Source organism: Erpetoichthys calabaricus, chromosome 18 (assembly GCF_900747795.2).
Source record: "Erpetoichthys calabaricus chromosome 18, fErpCal1.3, whole genome shotgun sequence".
NCBI classification, from domain to species: domain Eukaryota; kingdom Metazoa; phylum Chordata; class Cladistia; order Polypteriformes; family Polypteridae; genus Erpetoichthys; species Erpetoichthys calabaricus.
This window is the reverse complement of record NC_041411.2, coordinates 73,000,495-73,027,360: the sequence shown is the minus strand read 5'-3', so window position 1 is coordinate 73,027,360 and position 26,866 is coordinate 73,000,495. Positions and strand designations below refer to the sequence as shown.

At 42.1% G+C, this 26,866-nt stretch overlaps 1 protein-coding gene across 3 annotated transcripts in view; it reads right to left on the bottom strand.

Annotated features, from left to right (window-relative positions):
• Positions 1-26,866, bottom strand: part of LOC114668372 (ubiquitin-like modifier-activating enzyme 1) — a 310,112-nt gene that overhangs the window by 20,804 nt on the left and 262,442 nt on the right. For all 3 annotated transcript variants that reach the window (XM_028824087.2, XM_028824088.2, XM_028824089.2), the window contains 2 exons: positions 7,767-7,871; positions 892-986 (listed from right to left, as the gene is read on the bottom strand). In XM_028824087.2, coding sequence (XP_028679920.2) covers positions 892-986; positions 7,767-7,871 — 200 coding nt within the window. The remainder of the gene's footprint in view (positions 1-891; positions 987-7,766; positions 7,872-26,866) is intronic.

The following is a 26,866-nucleotide window of genomic DNA, read 5'->3' as shown; positions in this document are numbered from 1 at the left end:
TGTCCAAATAACTCATAATGTGTTTTTGGGCAAACAGATGCATCTTGTCATCATAAAACTGCAAATTGGACCAATGTGGTATTGAATGAGCAGACAGCTAAGTGGTACTCACTGCCCATCTTCTGTAGTCTCGGGTGCCACGGCGAGGTGGTAGTCGTATGCTCAGAGCTGAATGAGGTGTGTTGGTTAAGGCTTTGGATTTCAAACTCTGAGGCTGTGGGTTCAGATCCTGCTACTGACCCTGTGTGACCCTGAGCAAGTCACTTCACCTGTCTGTGCTCCAATTGGAAAAATGAAATAAAATGGAACCAAGCGTATCTGAAGTGTTTGAAGCAACCTATGAGATGGGATGTTGGGACAGCTTTGGCTAAGCAAACGGGCCTAATGGACTGAATGGCCTCCTCTTGTTTGTCAGTTATGTTCTTTTGTTCTTTCTCTGGGGTCCATGCCATGCCTTATTTTTTGCTTTTCTTTTGCTGATAAATCCCCCCCATGCATGTACACTGTCACCCACCCCGCTCATTTTCTGTGTTTCAGCCTAAACAACTCATATCACAGGTCATTTTGTCTGCTTTGGCCTAAAGGCTCAGTCATTAAAGGCTGAAGCGTTTCAAATGCTTAAGCAACATTTTAGCAGCCACATCTTCTGCCTTTATGAGAGAGAACTTATTTTAGATTTAGGGTAGGCCAATAAGAAATTCAAAAGGAAATTTATGGAAACACTTCTTACAAGGATGAACAATGAAGTCCAATTACAGCACTCCAGTCTTTTGTACATGTAATGCAAGTTGAAGGCAGATGATTGTAATGGAGAGAAATGTTATAAAAAGAAAGTATAATCACAAAAAAAAAGATTCCAGTCAAGCAACCAGCGGCCAATTACACCCGTACCTTTGTCTCAGTCGTTCCTCGCGATTCTTAGACTCAGAAAGGTAGATTGCAGCGTTTTCATAAAACAAGTCAGTTACCTCCAGGCTGTGGTTTTTCTAGTTAAAAAAAAAGAAAAGAAAAAAAAGAACAAATCAAATCCAAACCTGCTCCAGATCAATTCTCAGCTTTTATTCAAGGCTAAACACGTCAGGAGTACATCATGATGGGTCAATTAAAAATGTCTGGTGTAGATTAACTTGCACTCATGTAAGAAAGGGGGAAATGTTTACAGTAAAAAAAGAGACATAACAGCCTGCAAAAATAAAAAAAGACCGAGATTGCAGGAGTCTTCAAGGGTGAAAAGTTAACAACAAGGCTCAGCACAAGCAGTTAGACGTGAATTCACAAGAAAAACCTTCGTCTTCGGCTTATTGTTTTTTCTGATGAACTGGGTAAGCAAACAAAAATGCTGAAAGTCTTGTTACCCCGAGTCGTGCTGAGACTTGCCTGGGACTGTCCAGCAGGGGAAAGGAAAAAGAATACGACGCCATTAGGAGACAGCGCCGGGTACAAGGCCTAGTTAGGCAGTAGAAACTTACAGAACACAACAAAAAAAAGAAATAAAATAAAAAGAAGGAAATCACAGGGTAGTCAGAGCAGCTTGTATACTGCAAGAGGAAAAGGGGAAGCCAGAAGAGTGCAGAACTGCGACATCTCCAGACAAATACTCAACAGCGATGTGAGCGGGCCAGAGAACTCAATGGTCACCTGCTACATACAGCACTGCTTCTATCTATCTATCTATCTATCTATCTATCTATCTATCTATCTATCTATCTATCTATCTATCTATCTATCTATCTATCTATCTATCTATCTATCTATCTATCTATCTATCTATCTATCTATCTATCTATCTATCTATCTATCTGTCTGTCTTGTCTGTCTGTCTGATAATGACTATTATACTACAAATTAATATCTATCTATTACATAGTGCCTTTCACATCTATCTATCTATCTATCTATCTATCTATCTATCTATCTATCTATCTATCTATCTAACTGTCTGTCTGTCTTGTTTGTCTGTCTGATAATGACTATTATACTACAAATTAATATCTATCTATTATATAGTGCCTTTCACATCTATCTATCTATCTATCTATCTATCTATCTATCTATCTATCTATCTATCTATCTATCTATCTATCTATGTCTGTCTGTCTGTCTGTCTGTCTGTCTGTCTGATACTGAATACTATACTACAAATTAATATCTATCTATCTATCTATCTATCTATCTATCTATCTATCTATCTATCTATCTATCTATCTATCTATCTATCTAACTGTCTGTCTGTCTTGTCTGTCTGTCTGATAATGACTATTATACTACAAATTAATATCTATCTATTATATAGTGCCTTTTACATCTATCTATCTATCTATCTATCTATCTATCTATCTATCTATCTATCTATCTATCTATCTATCTATCTATCTATCTATCTATCTATCTATCTATCTGCCTGTCTGTCTGATACTGACTACTATACTACAAATTAATATCTATCTATCTATTATATAGTGCCTTTCACATCTATCTATCTATCTATCTATCTATCTATCTATCTATCTATCTATCTATCTATCTATCTATCTATCTATCTATCTAACTGTCTGTCTGTCTTGTCTGTCTGTCTGATAATGACTATTATACTACAAATTAATATCTATCTATTATATAGTGCCTTTCACATCTATCTATCTATCTATCTATCTATCTATCTATCTATCTATCTATCTATCTATCTATCTATCTATCTATCTATCTATCTGCCTGTCTGTCTGATACTGACTACTATACTACAAATTAATATCTATCTATCTATTATATAGTGCCTTTCACATCTATCTATCTATCTATCTATCTATCTATCTATCTATCTATCTATCTATCTATCTATCTATCTATCTATCTATCTATCTATCTATCTATCTGTCTGATACTGACTACTATACTACAAATTAATATCTATCTATCTATTCGAGCCCCACAGCACTCTCCTACTCTCTTTCCTTTTCTTTATCTCTCTTGCTGCACCTCTGCCTATCCAATTGAGCCCACAAACTATAAACACAATGTGTCTCTGACAGGGAGCGGCAGTTGAAGCCCACCCAGTGGTTACTTTTATGATAAACTACAGGATTATGTTGTGCAATAATAAAGCCCCTAGAACATCCTAACAGAGGTAACTACATCCCAGATCCAATTCTCTGGTTTAAAGGACTACACACTCAAGGCCACTCAATCTCCCCTTGATAAAACGCAGCAGGGTCCCTCCTACTCCACCTGGTAACCTTTGCTTCCAGCTTGTATGCTGTGGCAGTTCTCAAGATTTGTATCATGCTGTTATGGTTAGAGGAGTTCCTCAGTCACAACCGAGGCCTTTTTGAAAGCACAGCCCTTGATAAACAATACAGTATATAGATATGAAAAGCCCTTTATGATAGATAGATAGATAGATAGATAGATAGATAGATAGATAGATAGATAGATAGGTAAGGCACTATATAACAGATAGATAGATTGGCTGAGCTCTTGCTAGTGTCGTGGTTTTTCCAAACGTCCCCCATTTAATAATTATGGAGGCCATTGTGCTCTTTCGAACCTTCAGTGCTGCTGGAGTCTTGTGTAGCCTTCCCCAGATCGGTGCCTCGACACAGTCCTGTCTTTACGCCCAGCAGGCAGTACTGTCGACCTTAAGGCTTGGTTTTTGCTCCACTGTGCACCTCCTACAGACAGCAGTGTGCCTTTCCTGGTTGTGTACAATCAACTGAACTGACCGCAGGTCTAGACTCCAAACAAGGTGTGCAAACCTCTCAATGATAATCAATAGAATGGGGTGTACCTGAGTCAAATTTCTCATAACAAAGGTTCAGAAGACTTGTGTCAAGGTGATGTTCAATTTTAAAGAAATTTGCAGAGATTTCTAATATCCTGTCCTCGGTTCATTATTTCCGGGTATTGAATGTTTCTTGATTAGGGGAAAAAAATAATTTAAGTAAAAAAATTGGGAAAAAATGATCATTTTCTGAATGTACTGTACATTGAAACTAGAAGAGTGGCACAGTGGTTAGCGCTCGCACCTCACGTCTCCAGGACACTCTGCCTCAATCCCATCCCTTTGTCCACTTGACCTGCCTCTGGGTAAGGGTTTCCTTTTCATTCCATGTGTTCGGTCAGTTGCTGATTCTCTGCTAGCCCCAATGATGAGCTCTTCATGAATGTGCCCTGTGATGATCTTTTGTCTAAATCGAGTTATCGGGATCGCTTTCGGCTCTCTAAAAGGCTTAATTGGACTAAATGGCTCAGCGTACAGATGGATGAGGCCCTGGTTGTGTACGTGCAGAGTTGGCATAAAGACAGGTGAGAGCTCTCTGGACGGCAGATATTCATCCTGCCGCAGGCCTTTTTCTTTGTGGTGATCAATCTGCTAATTGACAGAAGCCCCTTCACGCTCCATCTCCTCTTCTGTCTTTACGCGACCACCTAAATCGCTCTTAGGATGTTTGCTGAGCCACACTGCATGTGCAGCATACAAGGCGTTGAATAGGAGGTCTCATTTTTGAGCAATCCCATGAAATGAACATACTAGAAAAGGATTCTGAAAAGTGCAAATAATAACTCCTCAAAGAATGCAAACTCAGTCGGAATATTTAAGAAAATGACACAATGACTGATGCTCACGAGTGCAAACAGAAGAAAATGAAAAAGAATATGGCCCGTCTGCCGAGTACAACAAATAAAGAATAAAGGGGATGTGGCTCAGCGGCCAAGAATTGGGAGGAGTGCAGTTTGTTTGCTATGTTCGGATACATGGGGGCCACTCTCATTCATACCGCTGAGTGCCGGAAAAATGCAGATGCCATATGCCAGAAATGATGAATTGATATTTACGTTTTATACTGGCCGCCGGTGTAAACATCTTTGCCGTCACGACTTCATTTTTTAAATTTCAATTTTTTGAGTTCAAATTGCATTTTCAGTGAAGTGATACACATTCTAAATGTCTAGTTTGATCTTCATTATCATGAAAACAAAAACACTTTTATTGTGTTCAGAAAATGTGAAATTATTTGTTTTTTTTGTCCGGCACCTCTCAACTCATGGATACGAGAAAACCTCCATATATGATATACCATTTGACTTGTCTTGATGTCCTTTTATGCAAGACCTTGAGCTTTTTGGGGTATTCCCCCCCCCCCCCCTATTTTTGTCCCGAAAAGTGCTCATTTGTAGGCCATTATTTAATCAGTAGCTGTGTAAGCCTGTACTGTAAAAAGCCCAAGGTCCTAGAAACTATTGAAATTGTCAGAAAAAAACTGAAATGTAGAGATGTCAGGTAACTGAAAGGAACTACTCTGGTCGTCTCTCTCCTAGGAAGATTTGTTTTGCCGAAGTGCTCGCATCGCTTGTGTATTAGCGGTGGGAGGAAAAGTAAAAGGGATGTCGTTTTACCGATGTTAGTGGCTAAGCGACTCTATCTTTCTTCTGAGGTTTCGTTTTGCCGATGTTCTCGTCTCATTTTTGTATTAACGGCTAAGCGACTTTGTTTTTCTTCTGAGGTTTCGTTTTGCCGATGTTCTCATCTCGATTTTGTATTAACGGCTAAGCGACTTTGTTTTTCTTCTGAGGTTTCGTTTTGCCGATGTTCTCATCTCATTTTTGTATTAACGGCTAAGCGACTTTGTTTTTCTTCTGAGGTTTCATTTTGCTGATGTGCTCGTCTCGCTTCTGTATTTGCGACTAAGTAACTTTGTCTTTCTTCTGAGGTTTCGTTTTGATGATGTGCTTGTCTCGCTTCTGTATTAGCGACTAAGTGACTATGTCTTTCTTCTGAGGTTTCGTTTTGCCGATGTTCTCGTCTCAATTTTGTATTAACGGCTAAGTGACTTTGTTTTTCTTCTGAGGTTTCATTTTGCCGATGATCTCGTCTCGCTTTTGTATTAGTGCCTAAGTGACTTTGTCTTATTCTGAGGTTTCGTTTTGCTGATGTGCATGTCTCGCTTTGGGAATTGGTGACTAAGCGACTTTGTCTTTCTTCTGAGGTTTTGTTTTGCCGATGTGCTCGTCTCGCTTCTGTATTAGCGACTAAGTGACTTTGTCTTTCTTCTGATGTTTCGTTTTGCCGATGTGCTCGTCTTGCTTCTGTATTAGCGACTAAGCAACTTTGTCTTTCTTCTGAGGTTGCATATTGCTGATGTGCTCGTCTCGCTTCTGTATTAGCGACTAAGTGATTTTGTCTTTCTTCTGAGGTTTCATTGTGCCGATGTGCTTGTCTCGCTTCTGTATTAGCGACTAAGCAACTTTGTCTTTCTTCTGAGGTTTCATTTTGCTGATGTGCTCGTCTCACTTCTGTATTAGCGACTAAGAGACTTTGTCTTTCTTCTGAGGTTTTGTTTTGCCGATGTGCTCGTCTCGCTTCTGTATTAGCGACTAAGCGACTTTGTCTTTCTTCTGAGGTTTCGTTGTGCCGATGTGCTCGTCTTGTTTCTGTATTAGCGACTAAGTGACTTTGTCTTTCTTCTGAGGTTTCGTTTTGCCGATGTGCTTGTATCACTTCTGTATTAGCGACTAAGTGACTTTGTCTTTCTTCTGAGGTTTCGTTTTGCCAATGTGCATTTTGCCGATGTGCTTGTCTCACTTCTGTATTAGCGACTAAGTGACTTTGTCTTTCTTCTGAGGTTTCATTTTGCCGATATGCTCGTCTCGCTTCTGTATTAGCGACTAAGTGACTTTATCTTTCTTCTGAGGTTTCGTTTTGCTGATGTGCTCGTCTCGCTTCTGTATTAGCGACTAAGTGACTTTGTCTTTCTTCTGAGGTTTTGTTTTGCTGATGTGCTGGCCTTGCTTGTGTTATTAGTGGCTAAGCGAGTTTTCTGTTTCCTTGGAGGTAAAGTCCTTACCCCGACTCCACCTCTCACTTCTCACTTGTGTAGATGTTTATATATAAGATTCTTTGGGCAAGAGATTACACCCTTGTGATGAAGAACAAACCAATAGGTGTCTTCAGCAAAAAAGAAACAGAAGGACTTGAAAGTTGTGCAGACCACATCAGCCGACCCTGAAGTGGGATACGAAGGGTTGAAATCACTTCTTTTCACAAACCTTTGAAAAAATGGGGCTGGGTGATATAGGCATGCGGAGTGTCATTTAATGCTGCATCAAGGTTGCTGATCACAGATATGATCATATTTGTGATATCTGATTCTTTACTGGTGGTCCTAGCCCTCTGAGAACCACTCCCCGGAGGTTACAAATGGCAAATTTACAACCGAGTCAAATGGGGTTTGGTTTTAGACTATTTCAAGGTCAGTGATTATGAATGTGAGGTCATTTTTGATTTTTGATGTTTTACTAGCGATTTAGTCCATCACAGTCTTGAGGGGCTCAGACGTGATTCTCACTTTTTCAAGTCTGCAGGAACTTTCTTCACTGTATAAATAAAATAGGACAAGATCCTGTTTGTACTTTTGATACTTAAGTACACTTAATATTCAGATCCTTTAAAACTTGAGTATTTTTCTCAAAGACAACTTCTACTTTTACTTGAGTCCATTTCTAGAAAGATTTCTCTGCTTTTACTCAAGTATGGCTTATTGGGTGCTTTACACAACACTGGAAGGAACTCACCCTGGACTGGAGTGAATTCCAATCCACAGAATGGCACACATGCACTCACATTGTCCAGTTTAAAGTCTGGGAAGACAACTGGACTACCTGGAGAAACAGCCACGTATGCAGTGAGCGTACACGCATGCTGCACACTGATGATGACCACACCAGGATTTGAGCCCACCAAAGAACACAGTGATGAACAACTACAGTACCTTGACGTGACTCAGAAGCTCCTCTACTGTCATCTCTGTGTCATCTCTGTAGCCGTGGACAGGAAAGTGGTCCCACAGGGTGAATTTCAGATCCAGACCTGCAACCTGAGGAAAAAATTTAATTTTTTGTTAGTTAAATGCTTAACAATAATTAAAAAATAAAAATTGGGAGCGGTCTCCCCTAGACTTTCTCGTATACTCAGATATGGGGAAGGATATTTGAGGAGTAAACCGCAAGACAATGATTATATGTTTATATTATGTACATTAAAGAACCCTCAACAACAAATCAAATCAAATTAATAATATATTGAACAATTATTATAAAAGTAAAGTTGAATAAATCGGACTCTGCAGCTGCAAGAATAAAAGGTAAAGTACCACTTCCGGTTAACGGAAATAGCTCAAAAGTTTATAGAAAACTACGTTTTGTACCTAATACTTGTATGCAAAATTTGGTTGACCTAAGTGACAGCGTACTCAAGTTATTGTGTTTACATACTGTAGGAAATCAATCTCACAAGAGACACAAATAAAGAGTTGGGGAATTGTCCCCGTATAACATCCAGTGATCTTGAGAAAATTGGAGTTGCAAAAAGTGATCTAAACCATAACAGTTGATAATACATAGCAGATGAAGGTGAGTATATATAGAAAATGGCAACCAGAAGGAAGTAATGATGGAAATAACGTCATGACTGCGCGACCGGAAGTGGCATCATCATGAGCCGACTGGAAGGGGTGCCGGCGGAAGTGATATGGGCCGAAGTGACATCATCAGGGAGCATCTGGAAGTGATGTCATCTTCGGGAGTCGGAGGCGGAAGGGATATAACGGAAGAACAGCCATTTTGGAAATCCAAGACTGTTGGTGAGTGAATGAATTTATTGTTTTTCTTTGTTAATTCTGGTGGAAAAACGAGAGAGACATTAATACCTGATTTTATCCCTTTGTCTCGCGATCGTTCACTCACCTCTGGGCTTGTTGGCTGCCTCCTAAGTGTACGTGTGTGACGACACACACACACAAACACAGATAGACACACAGACATAATTCCAAAAATGGTATTTTAAGACTCAAACGTCAAGATTCACCAAAATCTCGAAATGCAATTTTTGGACGATTACAATATTTTCCCTATACTTCATATACGAGAAAGTAAAACAGCAAACACAGTGAGGTGAGGAGATGATTTGAATTCCACAAGTGGTTCTTCCCAATATCTTATTGATTTGTTTTCAGACATTGTGGCTGCTGTCACTGTTACCACTACCACAAGGCACTATAAACAAACAGGTGACCGTACATCAGAGAAAGAATATCACAATTATTTGAATAATAATAATAATAATCTCTCTATCATAAAAGAAAATCTTGAGACGAGATGAGACTATTGTCAAGAGATTTTTTCAAATCCCACCCTCCTCTCAACCATTTCCGGTTAACGGCCCACAGCCGCAGTCCTCTCACCTCTCATTCGTGTGATTGCTTTTGACAGACACAGAGCTCTCAGCTCTTATAAATTTTTACGTTTTCCTCACTTTAATTTCCCAATTAAAGAAGATGCATTATGTCCAAATCTTAATGAAGAATTTCATCCTGAAGTGTAGTGAAGAAATGAGTACATGGGCAATCCTAGCACCGAGAAAAGAGGAAGTCAAATGAATTAACAAGAAAATTGTTGATTGATTCAATGCGATATTGATGAAAAGTTAATCCAAAAAATTGACCATAGGGACCACTGTGACATAGATATAGTGTATATACTCCCTTAGGTGTCTCTGTGGCCAATAGTAGTGCCTCACAAATGCAGCTCCTGTGCTTCAGGCCTGTGGCTTAGCATTATCTAAATGGCGCCTGCACGTTCTCCACAAATCTGTTAATATTCTTCTATGGCTTTCCTCTCAAATGTCAAACACGTGCTTTATAAGTACGCCGTAGCAGCTCAAGTCATTCTTTGCAATGCCAGCTGAGTCGCCTCGCTCAGGGGGACATGTATGGGCAGATGTGAGTACCGAACGGACACGTTTGTGTTATAAATTCCACTTTGTCATTGTGCTGACTTGATAAAAACTGAAATAATGAACCACTGGAGTTGAGCAAATCGTGACGATTCTGATTTGCCCCTTGTTGCTTTACATTTCCAGCCCTCATTCCACACACAAAGGTAAAAAGAACGCCTTCTATCACCTGTCTCCATCATCAGGGGTCTTGAATTTCATAATTGTTTTGTTACGGTGGTGTGTTTTTACAATAACACCATCAGGTGAGCCCCCCTTTACTGATAACAGGCAGCCTCTTTCTGTTTGCAGTGCTTTTGATCCGGCTGAGGTTTTCAAATTTTGTTACCAGGAGATCAAACACTTCCAAAGTTTTATTTACACTCTGGAGGTCCCCCGTCAGTTGTCTCAGCAGAAGATGCTGGTGCTTTATAACACAACGAGTAGACTTTAAAGATTAGACGTTAAAAAAGGGCGTATTCAATGGCCAATTGTCAAACACAGAGACCCCCAGGTGGCAGGTGCCGCTGTTTATTCGTGTCAATAAAAGTCTTAATGAATTTGTCGATGATAACACATTAAACCCTGTTTGCTCTATTGGCAGCGTGCGCATTGTAAATAAATAGACAAACGATAAGCGATTTTGGGCAGGACTTCAATAAACACGTCCATCCGCCAGATGTCCAGCTGTCAGCAGATTTGCACACAATCATTAGGCACCTTTGTTATCAAACTGAAACGAGCCGTTACGGTTTTATTGTAGTACACCGAACGTCGGCTGCCACCCTGCACACTTGTTCACTCATTACGTGTTAATCCACAATTTGTCCCAGTGGCACATATTGCAGCGCGATGACAGCTGCACAAACTTAATGTGCCGTCTCAGCACACGTTTGTAAGACTTTGACATCTTGTTCTCGAGCTGTGCCACAGTTGATTAGGCAAATTAAGAGTAACACAGAGTTAACTGGGGTGGCACAGCAGTGATTGCTCATGCCCGTCTGCTTTTGGGATCTGGGATCAAGTCCTAGCCAAGTCACTACCTGGGTGGACTTTCTCTGGGCACTCTCTTTGCCTCCCACTGTCCAAAGATACGCTGCTTATGCTAAATTGGCCTGCTGTTCATATAGTGACACTTCTATCAATGGCTGCTTCTCATGTTGGACCTGGAAGTGCGGGGATAAGATAGATAGATAGATAGATAGATAGATAGATAGATAGATAGATAGATAGATAGATAGATAGATAGATAGATAGATAGATAGATAGATAGATAGATATTGTAAATAGTAGAAGGTTCCATTGAGCCCCAAACCCCAGACCCAATAACGCCAAACACAGTCACAGGTTCAAATAATGGATTTTTTTTATCCATCAGGCACCTTCTCCAATAAAGCACAGCCAATAATCATGCTAAATTAATGAGACTCTTTCCTCTCCCAATGCCTCCCATTCAGTGTCACCCGCTGCCCCCCCGACTCTGACTTCTCAAGGTAAGGTAACGGGGTCCTTATATGTTGGGCCTGGAAAAGCTTCCAATGACTTGGAAGTACTTGTGGTGAAAACTTCAGGGCAGTCCTCCCTTGAGATTGCATCCTTGCCACACCCAGGGACCCAGACTGGGCTCCACTTCTGCACTCTGTTTCCCATTAACCCTTGCAGGTATCCAAGATGGAACACTTCTAGTGGACCAGTGCCACATAACGTATAGGGGAGTGGAAATGATCCAGGCCTATGGCTTCTGTTTGTCCATGCCCTTGAATCTTCAATCTTTGTACGTGGTCATGACATCGTCCAGTATGGATGCCCGTCTGTCCTCCATAGCTCTCACAATAGATAGATAGATAGATAGATAGATAGATAGATAGATAGATAGATAGATAGATAGATAGATAGATAGATATTTGCAGTATAGCACGCAGGATCAGATGGACAGCTAAATAGACAGACAGACAGATGGAATGATTGAGTATCTGTGGGTAGAAATGACCAAGGTGGATCTCCCTGCTTGATGATACGACTGAATATCCTCAAGTAGAAATGACCAAAGCAGACGAAGCAATCGAGTGTCCTGCCAAAATCAAAACTGAGAAATGCTACACTGCATTAAATGAACCGGTGTCTGTGGCAGCATTTTTAAAAGTACGATCAACTCTCTATTTAGGAGCAAAGTCACCCAGGGGCCGGTGGGGGTCTTAATCCGTCCTTGAGTGCATGTTAGGTGTGTGTAACGATATCTTGTTGTTGATTGGAATCCCATGTAGGCCTTGTTCCTTCCTTGGTATCTAATGCTTACCAGAAAGGTTCAGGCCCAGGTAACTATGAATTGGATGGACTCATTTGGGTGGCATTGTGGTCATTGTTGGTGCCTGAAAGCATTGGGGACCCGGGTTGGGTGACACTAAACTGACCTGGTATGAGTGACAGTGCTTATGATGGGCTGGCTACCCGTTCAGGATTGGCTTCCCATTCCACTTAATGCTGCCAAGATAGCCTCCCATCCCTCATGACACTGCAGAAGGATAAACAGACTAAAAGGCTGGATATTTTGAAATTTTCCAGGTTGCTGGCATTCACCTTGTGCCTGCTATAAACACCATGACGTCTCAGTGACAAACTGGTAAAACTCTGAAAGTGAAAGCAGGACCAGCTTGAGAGGAGTCTGCATGTGACACAGAACTCTCCAGAGCTGACTGCCTACCAGGCATTGTCAAGACTCAGCGGGCACTGAGGGCACAGCGCCTTGTTGACTCACTCGTCTCACTCTTTTGACTACACCTTTACCTTGATGATGATTACATGATTTTGGCGCATGCTTTTTATTTTCACTGTCTGGCGCTTCATTTGTTGTCTTCTGAATCAGACAGGTTCAACCCAGTGAGTTATTAAATATTTTTATGAAATTTTAAGCACTTATTCCAGGCACAGGGCATGAATAAGTGCTGGTGAAGAGCCAATTCATCACAGTATACACACGGTGAATCCAACTATACATGATCTTAACCTTCTTACTTCTGTGCTGGGTCACTGGTGGTCAGACGTTATTGTGGCTGCCCGGTGAGTCTAGAAATGCCAGGTAATCATGCCAGGTAATCATTGTCTGTGATTGGAAGACAATCACAGTATTTAGCGAAAATCTCCAGGGATACGAGGAGAACATGAAAGTGACACACTGACTGTTGCTGGGCTAAGAATTTTGAATTTTGAGGCAGTCCCACTAACCTGTTTGCAATACGAGAAATTCATTAAAGTCAGATATGACCTGTAAATACCTCAACAATACATGGGATACAAGTGTGTGTGTGTGTGTGTGTGTGTACATATACAGTGTGGAATATGGCTGGCCGTTCATCCCGGCCAATACCCCCAAGCTGCTAGGTGGAGCTCTGCCTGCAACATAGAGGTGCCCCGAGTTCCAGCAGGGCATCATGGACAGTGGAGTTTTTCATCACAGCCCTGCTGGATACCATGGGAACCTCCAGGGGACGCTGCAGGAAGGCCCAAAGACTTTTGTTTCACCAATAACCCGGAAGTGCGTCTTAGTCACGGCGACAGAGCGAATGACACACTTCCGGGTTGAAAAAAAGGAGCTTTTATATGACCCGGAAGTGTTCACAGTCACATGGACAGAGAGAGAGAGAGAGAAACGCTTCCGGGTCATGGACTATAAAAGACAGTGGGAAACCCAGACGAGGGAGCTGAGCTGGGTGGAAGGGTGGCAACGCGTCTGGGAGTGGAGGATTGATTGATTATTGATTTATTATTGTGTTATTTATGAGTATAGTGGAGTGGAGTGTGCTTGGTGCACATAATTATTATAAAATAAAGTCATATTGGACTTTTATCTGGTGTCTGACGTCTGGTCTGAGGGTTCAAGGGGTCGACAGTGCCTCTATCTGTCACAACAGCTTATATAAAGTATTCACTGCCTTTATTTTGTGTTTTATATTTGTCATTACTTTAGACCACTTTGCAGAGATCCATTTTCACGTTGACAGTAAAGAGTCTCTTTCTGTTGAAAAAGCCAAATTAAATCTAAGTAGCGTTCTACATGCGTTGCTATTCCATTGCAGTTAAATTCATGGAACATACCCACACGGAGCAAATTTAGAACTGCCAATTAAGCCATGGAGATAATAGGAATATCAGGAGTAAAAAACACACACGGACCTCAGGGAAACATGCAGAATCCGCTCAATCGACATCCAAGTTAGGAAGGCAGAAGCACTAACTGCTGTGCTGTCAATGAGGAAATTGTACTTTAAGCCCGCTTAATCTTGAGCTTTTGGGGGGGTGTTGCTGGAGCCGATCCCAGCAAGCACAGGGCACAGGGCAGGAATAATCCCTGGACATGATGTCAGTCCTGAGCAGGATTAACACACACTTACCACATACACTAGGGCCAAGTTAGCGTCACCAATACACCTAAGCAAAACAACATTTTTTGTCATTTGTCATGAATGACCAATGTCATTTTTGAGACCCCCATAGTTCTAATAATCTCATGGCATTCCCGTGCTGAGGCTAAACACTCCTAGCTGAAAAGCATGCGAAGGCTGCACTCTCCTCTCCTCTCCTCTCCTCTCCACTCTAAGTAATTATCCTTTTGTCTTCTTCCTCTCGGCTGAGGCCTGTCTGAACTTGCGGACCCTGCCTGACACCTCATTGTAGCTAAGAGAAGCGTCAGCACAAGATTCAAGGACAAAGAACATGAGCAACATCCCTCCATCCGCAGGGCACGTGTAAGAGAGCTGAAGGATTTCAAAAAATGCCTATATTCATCAATTTATGGAGCCTCCTTAACCCGTTTTAGAAGATGATAATATTTACTGCTGGTGTTTAGGAAGACTTCCCAACAAGGTCCATGAATTAAACCTTCATTTATAACCTGTCTACGCAGCAACAAAGCAAATCTTTGTTTGGCATTTTTTTGGATGCATCCCTACCTTCTTCTTCTTCCTCTTCATCTTTTCCCGCTTTTATGTGGGTTTGCCTGATCAGCCTTCTCCATACAGCTTGGTCCTGCACCTCCTCGCCAGAGAGACCCTTTACCTTGAGATCTTCTTCTACTTTATCCATCCATCTGCTCTTTGACCTCCCTCGCTTTTCCTTTCCTTTATACTTCCATTGCCATCACTCTTTTGCCCACATATTCCTGGCCTCTCCTCAGCACATGTCCACACCAACTCAACCTCCTTTCCAGTACTTTCTTAGATGTCTCTCCGATTTTGTTGTGCCTCTGATGGTCAATTTCTTATTCTTTCTTTTTTTGTAACTCCACACATCCATCTCAACATTCTCATTTCTGGTACATCTAACTTCTTCTCCTGTGCTCCTTTTACTGCCCGTGTCTCAGCTCTGTACATCACTGCTGGTCTTATCACCGTCTCAAAAACCTCACATTTAAATCTTGCCTTAATTCTTCTATCACACAATACTCCTCCTACCTTCTTCCAATTATTCCATCCACACTGCACTCTTTGGGCTATCTCTGCATCTAATTTTCCATCTTGGGCTACAGCCCAAAATCACACAAGAAGTGCCGCAATGGGCTTTAACAGGTCCTGCCTCTTGACAGCCCCCCGGCCTTGACTCTCTACCTGGTGGGGTCCACATGAACAACAAACTGGACTGGTCTGACAACACTGACTTCCTAAGGAGACTCGGGTCTGTTGATGTATTCTGGAAATGTTCTACCAGTCCATAGTAGCCAGTGTGGTATTCTACGCTGTGGTCACCTGAGGAAGCAACTCGAGTTCAAAAGTAGCACAATGTCCAAAGAAACTTATCAGGAAAGCCTGTGCAATCACAGGGCCAACCCTGGGCACACTGGAAACTGTTGTAGAAAAAGAGAGAGGTCGGGATCATGTGCGCCCACAACACGATGAACGTCATAGATTGAGACCCGAGTGCAGCAGGTGACACCTCAGCACCACACTGGAACAGTGTGTGCTTTTTTTTTTTTTTGGTGTCTGGAGTGCCAATCCTGCCACCAACCCCCAAGTTCTCCCTGTAAGTTGGAGGACCTGCTTGCAGATTAACGTCATACCCAGGACGAATCAACTGCAGGGTAAGGGTGATGGTGGCAAAATTGGGCACCCATCATGAAATGTCCCCTTCTCGCTGGCACTCTCTTGGTGCACTTTTAGCCAGATGGTCATTCCACCACAACGTGCCAAGAAGTGCTTCTTGGGGGTCTTTCCTGCCCACTACTGTCAGGCAGTTCAATGCTACCACCCGACACACTTGTTAAGTTTACTTTTATTTATTTATTGATCGATTGATTGATTGACTGGCTGTATTATTTGCCTGTAACCTTGTTTCTATGTTTCTGCTGCTGTATTCATCTGAAAGTTTATCTAATCTAATCCATCCATCCATCCATTATCCAACCCACTATATCCTAACTACAGGGTCACGGGGGTCTGTTGGAGCCAATCCCAGCCAACACAGGGCGCAAGGCAGTAAACAAACCCCGGGCAGGGTGCCAGCCCACCGCAGGGCACACACACTAGGGACAATTTAGAATCATCAATGCACCTATCCTGCATCTCTTTGAACTGTGGGAGGAAACCCACGCAGACACGGGGAGAACATGCAAACTCCACGCAGGGAGGACCAGGGAAGCGAACCCGAGTCTCCTAACTGCGAGGCAGCAGCGCTACCCACTGCGCCACCGTGCCGCCCCAATCTAATCATATACTGAATGAAAACAATTTTTTACGCATGTCCTAGAATGGGGTCTCTTTTGAGAACAACAAGTGATGATCTGCTGACCGAGGCTCCGTTTCGGTTCGTTTTAACTGAGCGTGGCCCAAGGGAAACACATGGTGAAATAGCCATGAACATCTGGATAATGGAGTCTCAGTGTGACATCCTTGAGAGTGGAGCTGTACTAATAATGGCTTCTTTCAACTCGTCCGTGTGGCTTGGTTTGGTCATACAGAGGACTCAACATTTTTTAAGTTTGGCTAAAATGAGGATAATCAGCACAAATGGTTTTCTCATGACCTACTTCAACTACGAATGCCTTTGAGATGAAAGACTTGTTCCTGTCAAATTACCGAGCTATGACACAGAATGCATTTAGCTTCTAAAAAAACTTTACAGAGTCTGCTGACTAACATTAAAAGGGCAAAAAAATATAAATAAATAAATAAATAACAAAGAGCGAAATAACAGCAAGGACCGAGTGGCTCGGCTGCTATGATTCATTTCTCGAAGCCACATGACTCCCATTACTTTATATTTTGTGACACTCTTTTGCCTTAGGACATTTGGAATGATTTTAAAGTTCAAGTTAATGTTATCATGTTATTCATTATGAAAACTGAAAGTAAACAGGCAAGAAGCCATCCAAAGAAATTTCTAAATGTTATACACATTGTCTGGTGGCCTGCCAAACAATGGCTGCTAATTCTGCCTTAGTTAAGATGGGTAAGCGGGCTTGACAATACATGGATGGCTAGATGGTCGGGTCGAGGGCTATTTTGTGCCATACCGTGCCCTGGAGGAGAAGAACATTTCTCTTAAGCTTGTGGCACATTACCCGACTTCTAGTTGGAGGGAATGTCAAGCTTAGTGACCGCATTGGCTGATCTTGTCACCTGAAAGAGTCAAATTACACGACTAGTTATCACAGGGGATGACAAACTACACGACCATATGACGAGTTTCCAGCAGAGCTTCACATTTTCAAAGTTTTAAATGCTCGCCGCGTGACAGACAGTAATGTGATCAAGCTGGTGCTGGATGACTGCTTTCCATGTGTGGTGAGTTCAGCCACAGTCTCAATCCCTATGTTTTTTTCTATTTTATATTCTGTTGTGGTCCGTAAAACATGAGCCATCATTACAGACGAGCGTGTCTTCTGTTTGTGAGGTCTAAAACTCTCATGTTTCTTATTCCTCGTTGCTGTGTTCTGAGCCTTGAGGGCTCTTTGGTTGTCAATTTCCCCTTGGTATTAATAAAGTATCTATCTATCTATCTATCTATCTATCTATCTATCTATCTATCTATCTATCTATCTATCTATCTATCTATCTATCTATCTATCTATCTATCTATCTATCTATCTATCTATCTATCTATCTATCTATCTATCTATCTATCTATCACCTACACACATGCCAACCCCTATTACTCAACACAGAATTGCAACCTATTTAATGTTGTTGGGGTCTGACTGAGTCACTGGGGCTGTCATACTATGTGACTTGGGGTCATGGGAGTGCACTGTGATGGCTTCTGACTCGCTTAGATTATATAAATGAAGTCTGTGAAATCGATTACAAAATTGGGTAATATGATGGGGCCCTTAGTTGAGCCTCATTACAAAAGGATGAATATAGCATGGCTCTTATGGCAATGAGAGGGTCCGTGCCAGTCGAAGCCCATTTAGAGCCCTAGGTGGAGTGGACGGACGTTGTCTCTTGTTGTCTACAGTGAGTAGTCAGTATTGTAAGACTTTGACGACTTGTGTGTATGTGTGTGTGGGGGGTCCCCCTTGGTGTTCAGAACATGCACACCTCCAATAGCACAAATTCCAACCCCAGTGTGCATACGCCACGGACTTTAAGGAGAGCGCACCCCTTGATGTATAGAGCGTACGCACTTTTACTTTCAGAGTTTGACGACTGGAGGGCTGGGGGAGATACCCTCTTGGTGCCTGCAACTCCTGCCCCTTAACTTTCATAAAAGGTGCCCCTTAGAAGATGGCATCCTAGATGGCGGCCTAATGGATTGAGTGGCTCTGGAAGAATTACTATTGTGACCCTGCCATTTAACGTTTTGTTTCTTCTGTTCCCAGCCAGGTAAGCCGTGACTCAGATGAACAACAGAGATTAAACTTTAGCCCACCTCCATCCCGATATCTTCTTTTCTAATTCAAATATGGGGTCAGTCTTGTAGGGCACCGGTGTTGCCCATCACTTGCTTTAATTTTTCCCTTTGCTAAAACAGCCATAAACTGTGCTATACATCCCAGGACCATTTTTATATTGTTTATTTTGTCTTACTTGCACAACAGATTAAAAAATACAGTATGCTATGATTTGCACTGGGTGTAACGAGGATGGATAGGATTAGAAATGAGGAGATTAGAGGGTCAGCTCAAGTTGGACGATTGGAAGACAAAGTCAGAAAGGCGAGATTGCGTTGGTTTGGACAGGTGCAGAGGAGAGATGCTGGGTATATTGGGTGAAGGGTGCTAAGGATAGAGCTGCCAGGGAAGAGGAACAGAGGAAGGCCTAAGAGAAGGTTTATGGATGTGGTGAGAGAGGACATGCAGGTGATGGGTGTAACAGAGCAAGATGACGAGGACAGGAAGATATGGAAGAAGATGATCTGCTGTGGCAACCCCTAACGGGAGCAGCTGATAGAAGAAGAAGAAGATTGGCTTATCCATAAACATGTAACCTTACAATATAAGAAATATCTGAGAGTAGTAAAATCTTTAGTTAAAAACGAGTTGCAAAGTTATAATTTTATCAGTGGAAATCGTTAGTATTTTTTTGGATGTAAAATACCGCAAGTATTCCACAGATCACTCTGAAAGTCGATAAAAGACACACTCACAAAAATATATAACCAGTTGTCCAGTACGTTCACGCCATCACTGGAAAGGAAATGAGCAAAAAAAGGACATAAAAGAACTGAAAGAATACGTTTCCAGCGGGTTACCCGTAGCACACTGCGTCTGAGCAATCTGGCTCTACAAAGCGCGATCAGCCCCCTGCCACAGACAATTAGTGCCACGCTATGCCAAATTAGTTTCCTGCTGTAGATGATGAGCCCCCTGTAAGCAAATGGCCTTCAGCCACACTTTCTGCACAATGCCTGAAAACAGCAGCACTCGGTGTGAGGCAGGAGCAGCTAGATGGGAATCCATCACTGCATACTCAAGAAGACAGTCGCGGACAAAGGAGCAATTAAGAAGTGACAGTTGATTTGTGGGTTGAAACTGGAGCCCCGACGGAAACGTGCAGGAACATTGGAAGAACATGCAAATGTAGGCAGACACTTGGGATAAGAATTATGCCTGGGGCAATACTCCCTGCTGCACCACCGTCAGGCACTGTGGTGTCCATCCATTCATCCATTTTCTAACTTGCTGATCCAGTTCTGGTTAGTAGGGGGAGAGGGTCTGTCCTGACTCACAATTCAGAGTTGTCATCTATTCTAATATATCTAATGGATGCATCTTTATATTATATTATATTACGGTGGTGCAGTGGGTAACGGTGTTGCCTTGCAGTTTGGAGACCCAGGTTTACTTCCCGGGTCCTCCCTGCGTGGAGTTTGCATGTTCTCCCCGTGTCTGCGTGGGTTTCCTCCCACATTCCAAAGACATGCAGGTTAGGTGCACTGCCAATCCTAAATTGTCCCTAGTGTGCGTGCTTGGGGTGTGTGTGTGTGTGAGCACCCTGTGGTAGGTTTGTTTCCTGCCTTGAACCCTGTATTGGCTGGGATTGGCTCCAGCAGATCCCCATGACCCTGTACTTAGGATATAGAGGGTTGGATAATGGATGGATGGATATATTACTAGCTGTTCCCTGCATCTCCGTCCGCGAAGAAGTGAAACAAGACATTTAGAAGGGTCCTGCCCGGTCCAGTACTCCCCTTGGCCCACAGCCTCTGTCTCAGATTAGTGTGAATAGATCGCTCCTGCAAGCGAACTATGATTCTTAGTACGATGAGAGAAGTCACAAAATCAACTGGAATGTTCAAGCAAATTCTAGAAAAAAACACAATCTAAATCCATTATCTTCCGTCTTGGGGAAGATAATGTCCCAAATATAGCCTCTCCCTCTGTCCTTCCACCCAGCCTGGGTAATGGCCCTGGCCATCCCTTACAATGTGTATTTTTATTATTATTATTTGGTTGACACTTTTATCCAAGGCGACTTACAACATCTGAGATGCTATTCATTTACATTATTTTTGTGTTTCCAGTTGGAGCACAGGCTGTTTAAGTGACATGCTCATAGTCACATGGTGTCAGTAGTGGGATTCGAACTCACAGTCTCAGGGTTTGAAGTCCATAGCCTTAACCACTATGCATTGCTGCCTATACATTGGATTGAGAATGTTACGTCAGCCTGGGTTTTCTCTCAGAGGATTCTGTTTTTCCTCCCCATCTCAAAGATGTGTGTGTGTTTGGTTAACTGGTGATTCTAAATTGGCCTTGTGCGAGTCTTATGTGTAAGTGGGCCCAGAGATGGATTGGCATCCCATGCACAGTTAGTTTTTAACTGGCACCTGATGGTGCTGGGATAGACCCTACTTCTACACAACCCTGAATTGGATAAGCCAGGTTTGAAAATATTTAATTTTAATATGGGTGTTACGGTAGCCCAGTGCATAGCACTGCTACTTCATACTTCCAGCACCCTGCCTGTATGGGCTTTCCTCCAGTTTTGGGTCACTGCAGATTGTTTAAGAAATAGCCATTGCTCCACTCTAACAGTAGTTGGCGATTCTCAAAGGGGGCAACCGCCCTTTTCCCAAAGATCTGCAGGACATTTTGTCAAGTATCATGGGTCTCAATGACACTAAGTAGGGCAAGATTGAGTCGTGACTAAAAAAAAGTTCCAGAAACCCTGCTCTGTTTTATCTCAATTTAGAAGCCTCAAATTCTTTCTTAGAGGATACGTCCAAAAACGTTACGAGGGACGTTCAAAATGTTTCTGGCTCTTTCGTATTTTCATTGGAAATGGTGAAGGCGGGAGGAGTTGTAATTGGGCATTAAAAAGTTGGCATGACGCTGGGAAAATTACATTGCAAGAGAAGGTGATTATGTAGAAAAGGGATGTCATTTGTTTTTGAAATTCTTAATAAACAGAGTTGTAAAAAAAAGTGTGGCAACTATTTGTCAAGAATTCATTAATATTACTTTAACACCATCCAACCTCTGCTTCTTAGGGACAAGCTGACAGAGATGGGAGTAGATTCATACCTGGTATCATGGATCATGGACTATCTTACAAACAGACCTCAGTATGTGCGTCTTGGGAACTGCAGGTCTGACATTGTGGTCAGCAACACAGGAGCGCCGCAGGGGACTGTACTTTCTCCGGTCCTGTTCAGCCTATATACATCGGACTTCCAATACAACTCGGAGTCCTGCCATGTGCAAAAGTTCGCTGACGACACTGCTATCATGGGCTGCATCAGGAGTGGGCAGGAGGAGGAGTATAGGGACCTAATCAAGGACTTTGTTAAATGGTGCGACTCAAACCACCTACACCTGAACACCAGCAAAACCAAGGAGCTGGTGGTGGATTTTAGGAGGACCAGGCCCCTCATGGACCCCGTGATCATCAGAGGTGACTGTGTGCAGAGGGTGCAGACCTGTAAATACCTGTGAGTGCAGCTGGATGATAAATTGGACTGGACTGCCAATACTGATGCTCTGTGCAAGAAAGGACAGAGCCGACTATACTTTCTTAGAAGGCTGGCATCCTTCAACATCTGCAATAAAATGCTGCAGATGTTCTATCAGACGGTTGTGGTGAGCGCCCTCTTCTACAGGGTGGTGTGCTGGGGAGGCAGCATAAAGAAGAGGGACGACTCACACCTGGACAAACTGGTGAGGAAGGCAGGCTCTATTGTAGGCATGGAGCTGGACATTCTGACATCCATGGCAGAGCGATGGGTGCTGAGCAGACTCCTGTCAATCATGGAGAATCCACTGCATCCACTGAACAGGATCATCTCCAGACAGAGGAGCAGCTTCAGCGACAGACTGCTGTCACCGTCCTGCTCCACTGACAGACTGAGGAGATCGTTCCTCCACCACAGTATGCGACTCTACTAAATTCCACTCGGGGGGGGGGTGGGGGGGTGGGTTGGGGGGTAAACGTTAACATTATACAAAGTTATTGTCTGTCTGGTATACCTACATTGTTATTGGCATTGTTATCACTCTTTAATTTAATATTTTCTTTATCAGTATGCTGCTGCTGGAGTATGTGAATTTCCCCTTGGGATTAATAAAGCATCTATCTATCTATCTATCTATCTATCTATCTATCTATCTATCTATCTATCTATCTATCTATCTATCTATCTATCTATCTATCTATCTATCTATCTATCTATCTATCTATCTATCTATCTTTCTTTAGAATAAGAATGCGGTTCTTACGATTGACGCTCTAATGTTTGATCATCTCTTAAAAGAAGATCGAGGGGTTGAGTTTCTTTTTTTTTCATTTCTTCTTTTTTCTCTCTTATGGGTGGGGGTTGATTTTTTTTTGTCTTTTTTCTTCCTTTGTTATTTTTTTCTTTGTGTTTTTCATTTTTCCTTTGCGTTCATTGTAATTAATTTGAAGTAAACGGTTGTAACTGGTATGTTATTATAACATGTTTGATCTGTCGAATGCCACTGTGATGTTCTGTAACATGAGATACACAAATAAAGCAAAAGCAGACACAAAGGTAACACGTGCTCCGTTTTCACATTGTAATTCTTTAAGACAAAGAAAAAAGTCAAAAGCAGGGCAATTAAAGCAGGTACTTTACTGAAAGAAATGTCCTGGAAAGCCAGCCCTGGTTCATTGAACGACTGAGTACCTGTGAATTGTCGCTGGGATTTTAAGAGACTTCCCCTTAGATGTTTCTACCTTAGCTATGACCCTCAGAATGAGCATGAAGATGACTGGCAGCCACTCCTATGCAAGGTCCTCGTGTCTCTTTACTGCTCACGTGAAGTTCTCACTTTTTTCAGAGACCTAAAATACAATCTTGCGGTGCTCAGAAGTGTGTTTAGGGAAATCTGTAAAAATGTTGTACTAGAGTTTACCATCAAAGGGTTAATTTGATTCTGACTTTAATTGCAAATACTCAAATATTTGCTATCATAATGAAGCTGACGCCAGGCCATCAAAGACGACTTAAGGAGAAAGGTGTCGATCAGAGGTCCTGGAGGTCCCCAGTGACAGCAGTTTTTCATTCTAACCCTTTTCTTAATGAGTGACCTGTTTTTGCTCCTAACTAACTTCTTTTGAATTAATTTTAATTGACTTGCTCTTGAAGGCTCAGACCCCTCAATTGTTTCTTTTTCCTTAATTAGCTGCCAAACAATAATGAGATACAAAATGAGCCAAAACAACTGGTGTCCATCATACAATATCTGAAAATAAAGAAAGGTGAACGTCTCAGGAATGTCGATCTGCTCAGGTCCACGAAACATTTTCACAGAGCTCTTAGAAAAGAGAAAATCAATAATTTCGGAAATGTCTGCCATTGCACACTGAGAGCAGTAACAAGCCACAGAAGTAAAGAACGGGTTTAACGAACGACAAGAATCGGCGGCTAATTAAACAACTGTTTGGAGTGAAATTGATTGGAGTTTGAGGCCCTGACTTACCGTATATACTCACGTTTAAGTCAGGACTTGATCTTACTGTATAATTTCCAGTATTTCATAACGTCGGTTGTATAAGTCGAAAGTGGAAAACGCACGCTATTGGTCCAAGAGATTATGACATGTTAACACCCACCTGAGAGAGTAACCATGGAGAGTACACGGCCTTTTTATTTCTATGTGGGTGTAGCAATGTGCTGTATCAGCGTGTGCCCCTAACCTCTCTCTGTCTCTCTCTCTACTGTGCCTACGTGACCACACGGTAATACCCAAACTATTCCGAAGTGACGTTTGCACTGATTTGTGTTTTTTGTATCTCACACCCTCATGCACCTTTGTCACAAGAGCATCCGTTATCTGCGATGGAGCATTTGATCAGAAGAAAATATGAAGCTGGTTTTGAATTAATAGTTGTTGAAGTGGCGAAAGAAATTGGTAACTGCGCTGCTGCAACAAAATTCAATGCGTCTGAGAAACTGGTGCGAGATTGGAGGAGGCAAGATGTAAAAAAAAAATAAAAATTAAGTGTTGTATTTTTGAACGGGCATATAAGTTGGGGTATGATTTAATGATCAATATTTTGGGTTTCAAGCCCAGACTTATACGCGAGTATATATGGTAGCTGCCAAACAATAATGAGATACAAAATGAGCCAACACATGACCAGCAAACTGTGTGACCATCATATAATATCTGAAAATAAAGAAAGGTGAAGGTCTCAGGAATGCTGATCTGCTCAGGTCCACAAAACATTTTAATAGTGTGCTCTTAGAAAAGAGAAAATCAACAATTTCTGAAATGTCTGCTATTGCACCACGAGAGCAGCAACAAGCCACAGAATTAAAGAACGAGTTTAATGAACGACAAGAATCAGAGTCTAATTAAGCCACTGGTTGGAGTTTGAGGCCCTGACTGAGTTGGTCTTCTTTTGGCTCCCTCACTTCACATTTCATTTCTGTTTGGGTGCCATTTAAGGAAAGAAATGAAGCAATTCAGAGGAACGATGAAGAAATTCAGGGGAACAAATCTTAAAAAACAATAAAAATTAAAATGAATTCAAAAGAAGTTAATTAGCAACAAAAACAGGTCACTAATTAAGAAAAGGGGTATAAAGAAAACCTGTAGCCACGGTGGCCCTCCAGGACTGGAGTTAAGGACCCCTGGTGTCAATGTTGGATATGTGCCTGTGTGTAGAGAAACTTACAATATGAAGATCTCAGATATCCTAGGGAATGATGGGAAAGGGAGCTCTCAGTCAGTGTGGAACTCAAGCATACATTGAATACGCTCCAGTTCTATCTGCGTCAAGTATTCCATAATTCAACTAAAGGCCTTTCATTGATTACATTTGTCTCCTGTAAAATTGTTGAAAATGTACAAAGTGCAAGACCCAACCAGAAAGCGTTGCCATCAAGTTCCAGTGTCACTAGGGCGCATGTTTTGGGAATACACTAAATTAGCATCCTTTTGGACCAAAATCTTTACATACTTCTCAAACGGCCTCAGGGTTACAGTCAATTCAGATCCATTATGGCTTGAGTACAACTTGACGTTCTGGTCCCCAGGCTACAAAACAGACAAAGCAGTGCTAGAAGAGCAATTGGGCTGATTCAGGACTGCAGCGGGTGACTTATGGGCAGACATTAAAGGAGCCAAACCTTCACAGTTTAAGCAAAAGGAGATTAAGAGGAGACCTGACTGAAGAGTTTAAAACTATGAAGTGAATTAGTCCAGTAGATCGAGACGATGACTTTAAAATGAGTTCAACAAGAACACGGGGACACAGTTGGTAAATTTCACACAGACATTAGGAGGTTTTTCTTTACATGAAGAACCACAGACACAAGGGACAGAGGCAAAATAGAGTGGTGGACAGTAGGACCTTAAAAATTGGCTATTTTAGAACAATTAAGTGGGTAGGACTGGCGAGCTCTGTTGGGCTGAATGGCCTGTTCTTGTCTAAATATTTCTACTGTTTAATTGTTCTAAACCACTACAACCTTCCAGTTTATCTATAGGTCTTCCGGCAAGTCATGGTTTTATATTGTATTATTCTAGTGTGTGTGTTTTTGTGTGTGTGTGTGTGTTCACCCTGTGATGGACTGACGCCCTGCTCAAATGTTGTTCCTGTGTTGTGTCCAATGATTGCAAGGACAGGCAGGACAAGCTGAACCACAGACACATGGAATAAGAGACAAAGTGGTGTGGTAGACAGGAGGACTTTAAGGACCATCAAAACTTGACTTGATGTTATTTTAGAAGAATTAAGTGGATAGGACTGGCGAGCTCTGTTGGTCTGAGTGGCCTTCTAATGTTCTAAACCACACCAACCTTCCAGTTTATCTATAGTTCTTCTGGCAAGTCATAGTTTCATGTTGTATTGTCCTAGGGTGTGTGTGTGTGTTCACCCTGTGATGGACTGAAGCCCTGTCCAGATGTTGTTCCTGCCTTGTGCCCAGTGATTGCAAGGATAGGCTCCAGCTGGACAAGTACAACCACAGGCACTTGGAATGAGTGACCAAGTGGTGTGGTAGACAGGAGGACTTTAGGGATCATCAAAACTTGACTTGATGTTATTTTAGAAGAATTAAGTGGATAGGACTGGCGAGCTCTGTTGGTCTGAGTGGCCTTCTAATGTTCTAAACCACACCAACCTTCCAGTTTATCTATAGTTCTTCTGGCAAGTCATAGTTTCATATTGTATTATCCTAGGGTGTGTGTGTGTGTTCACC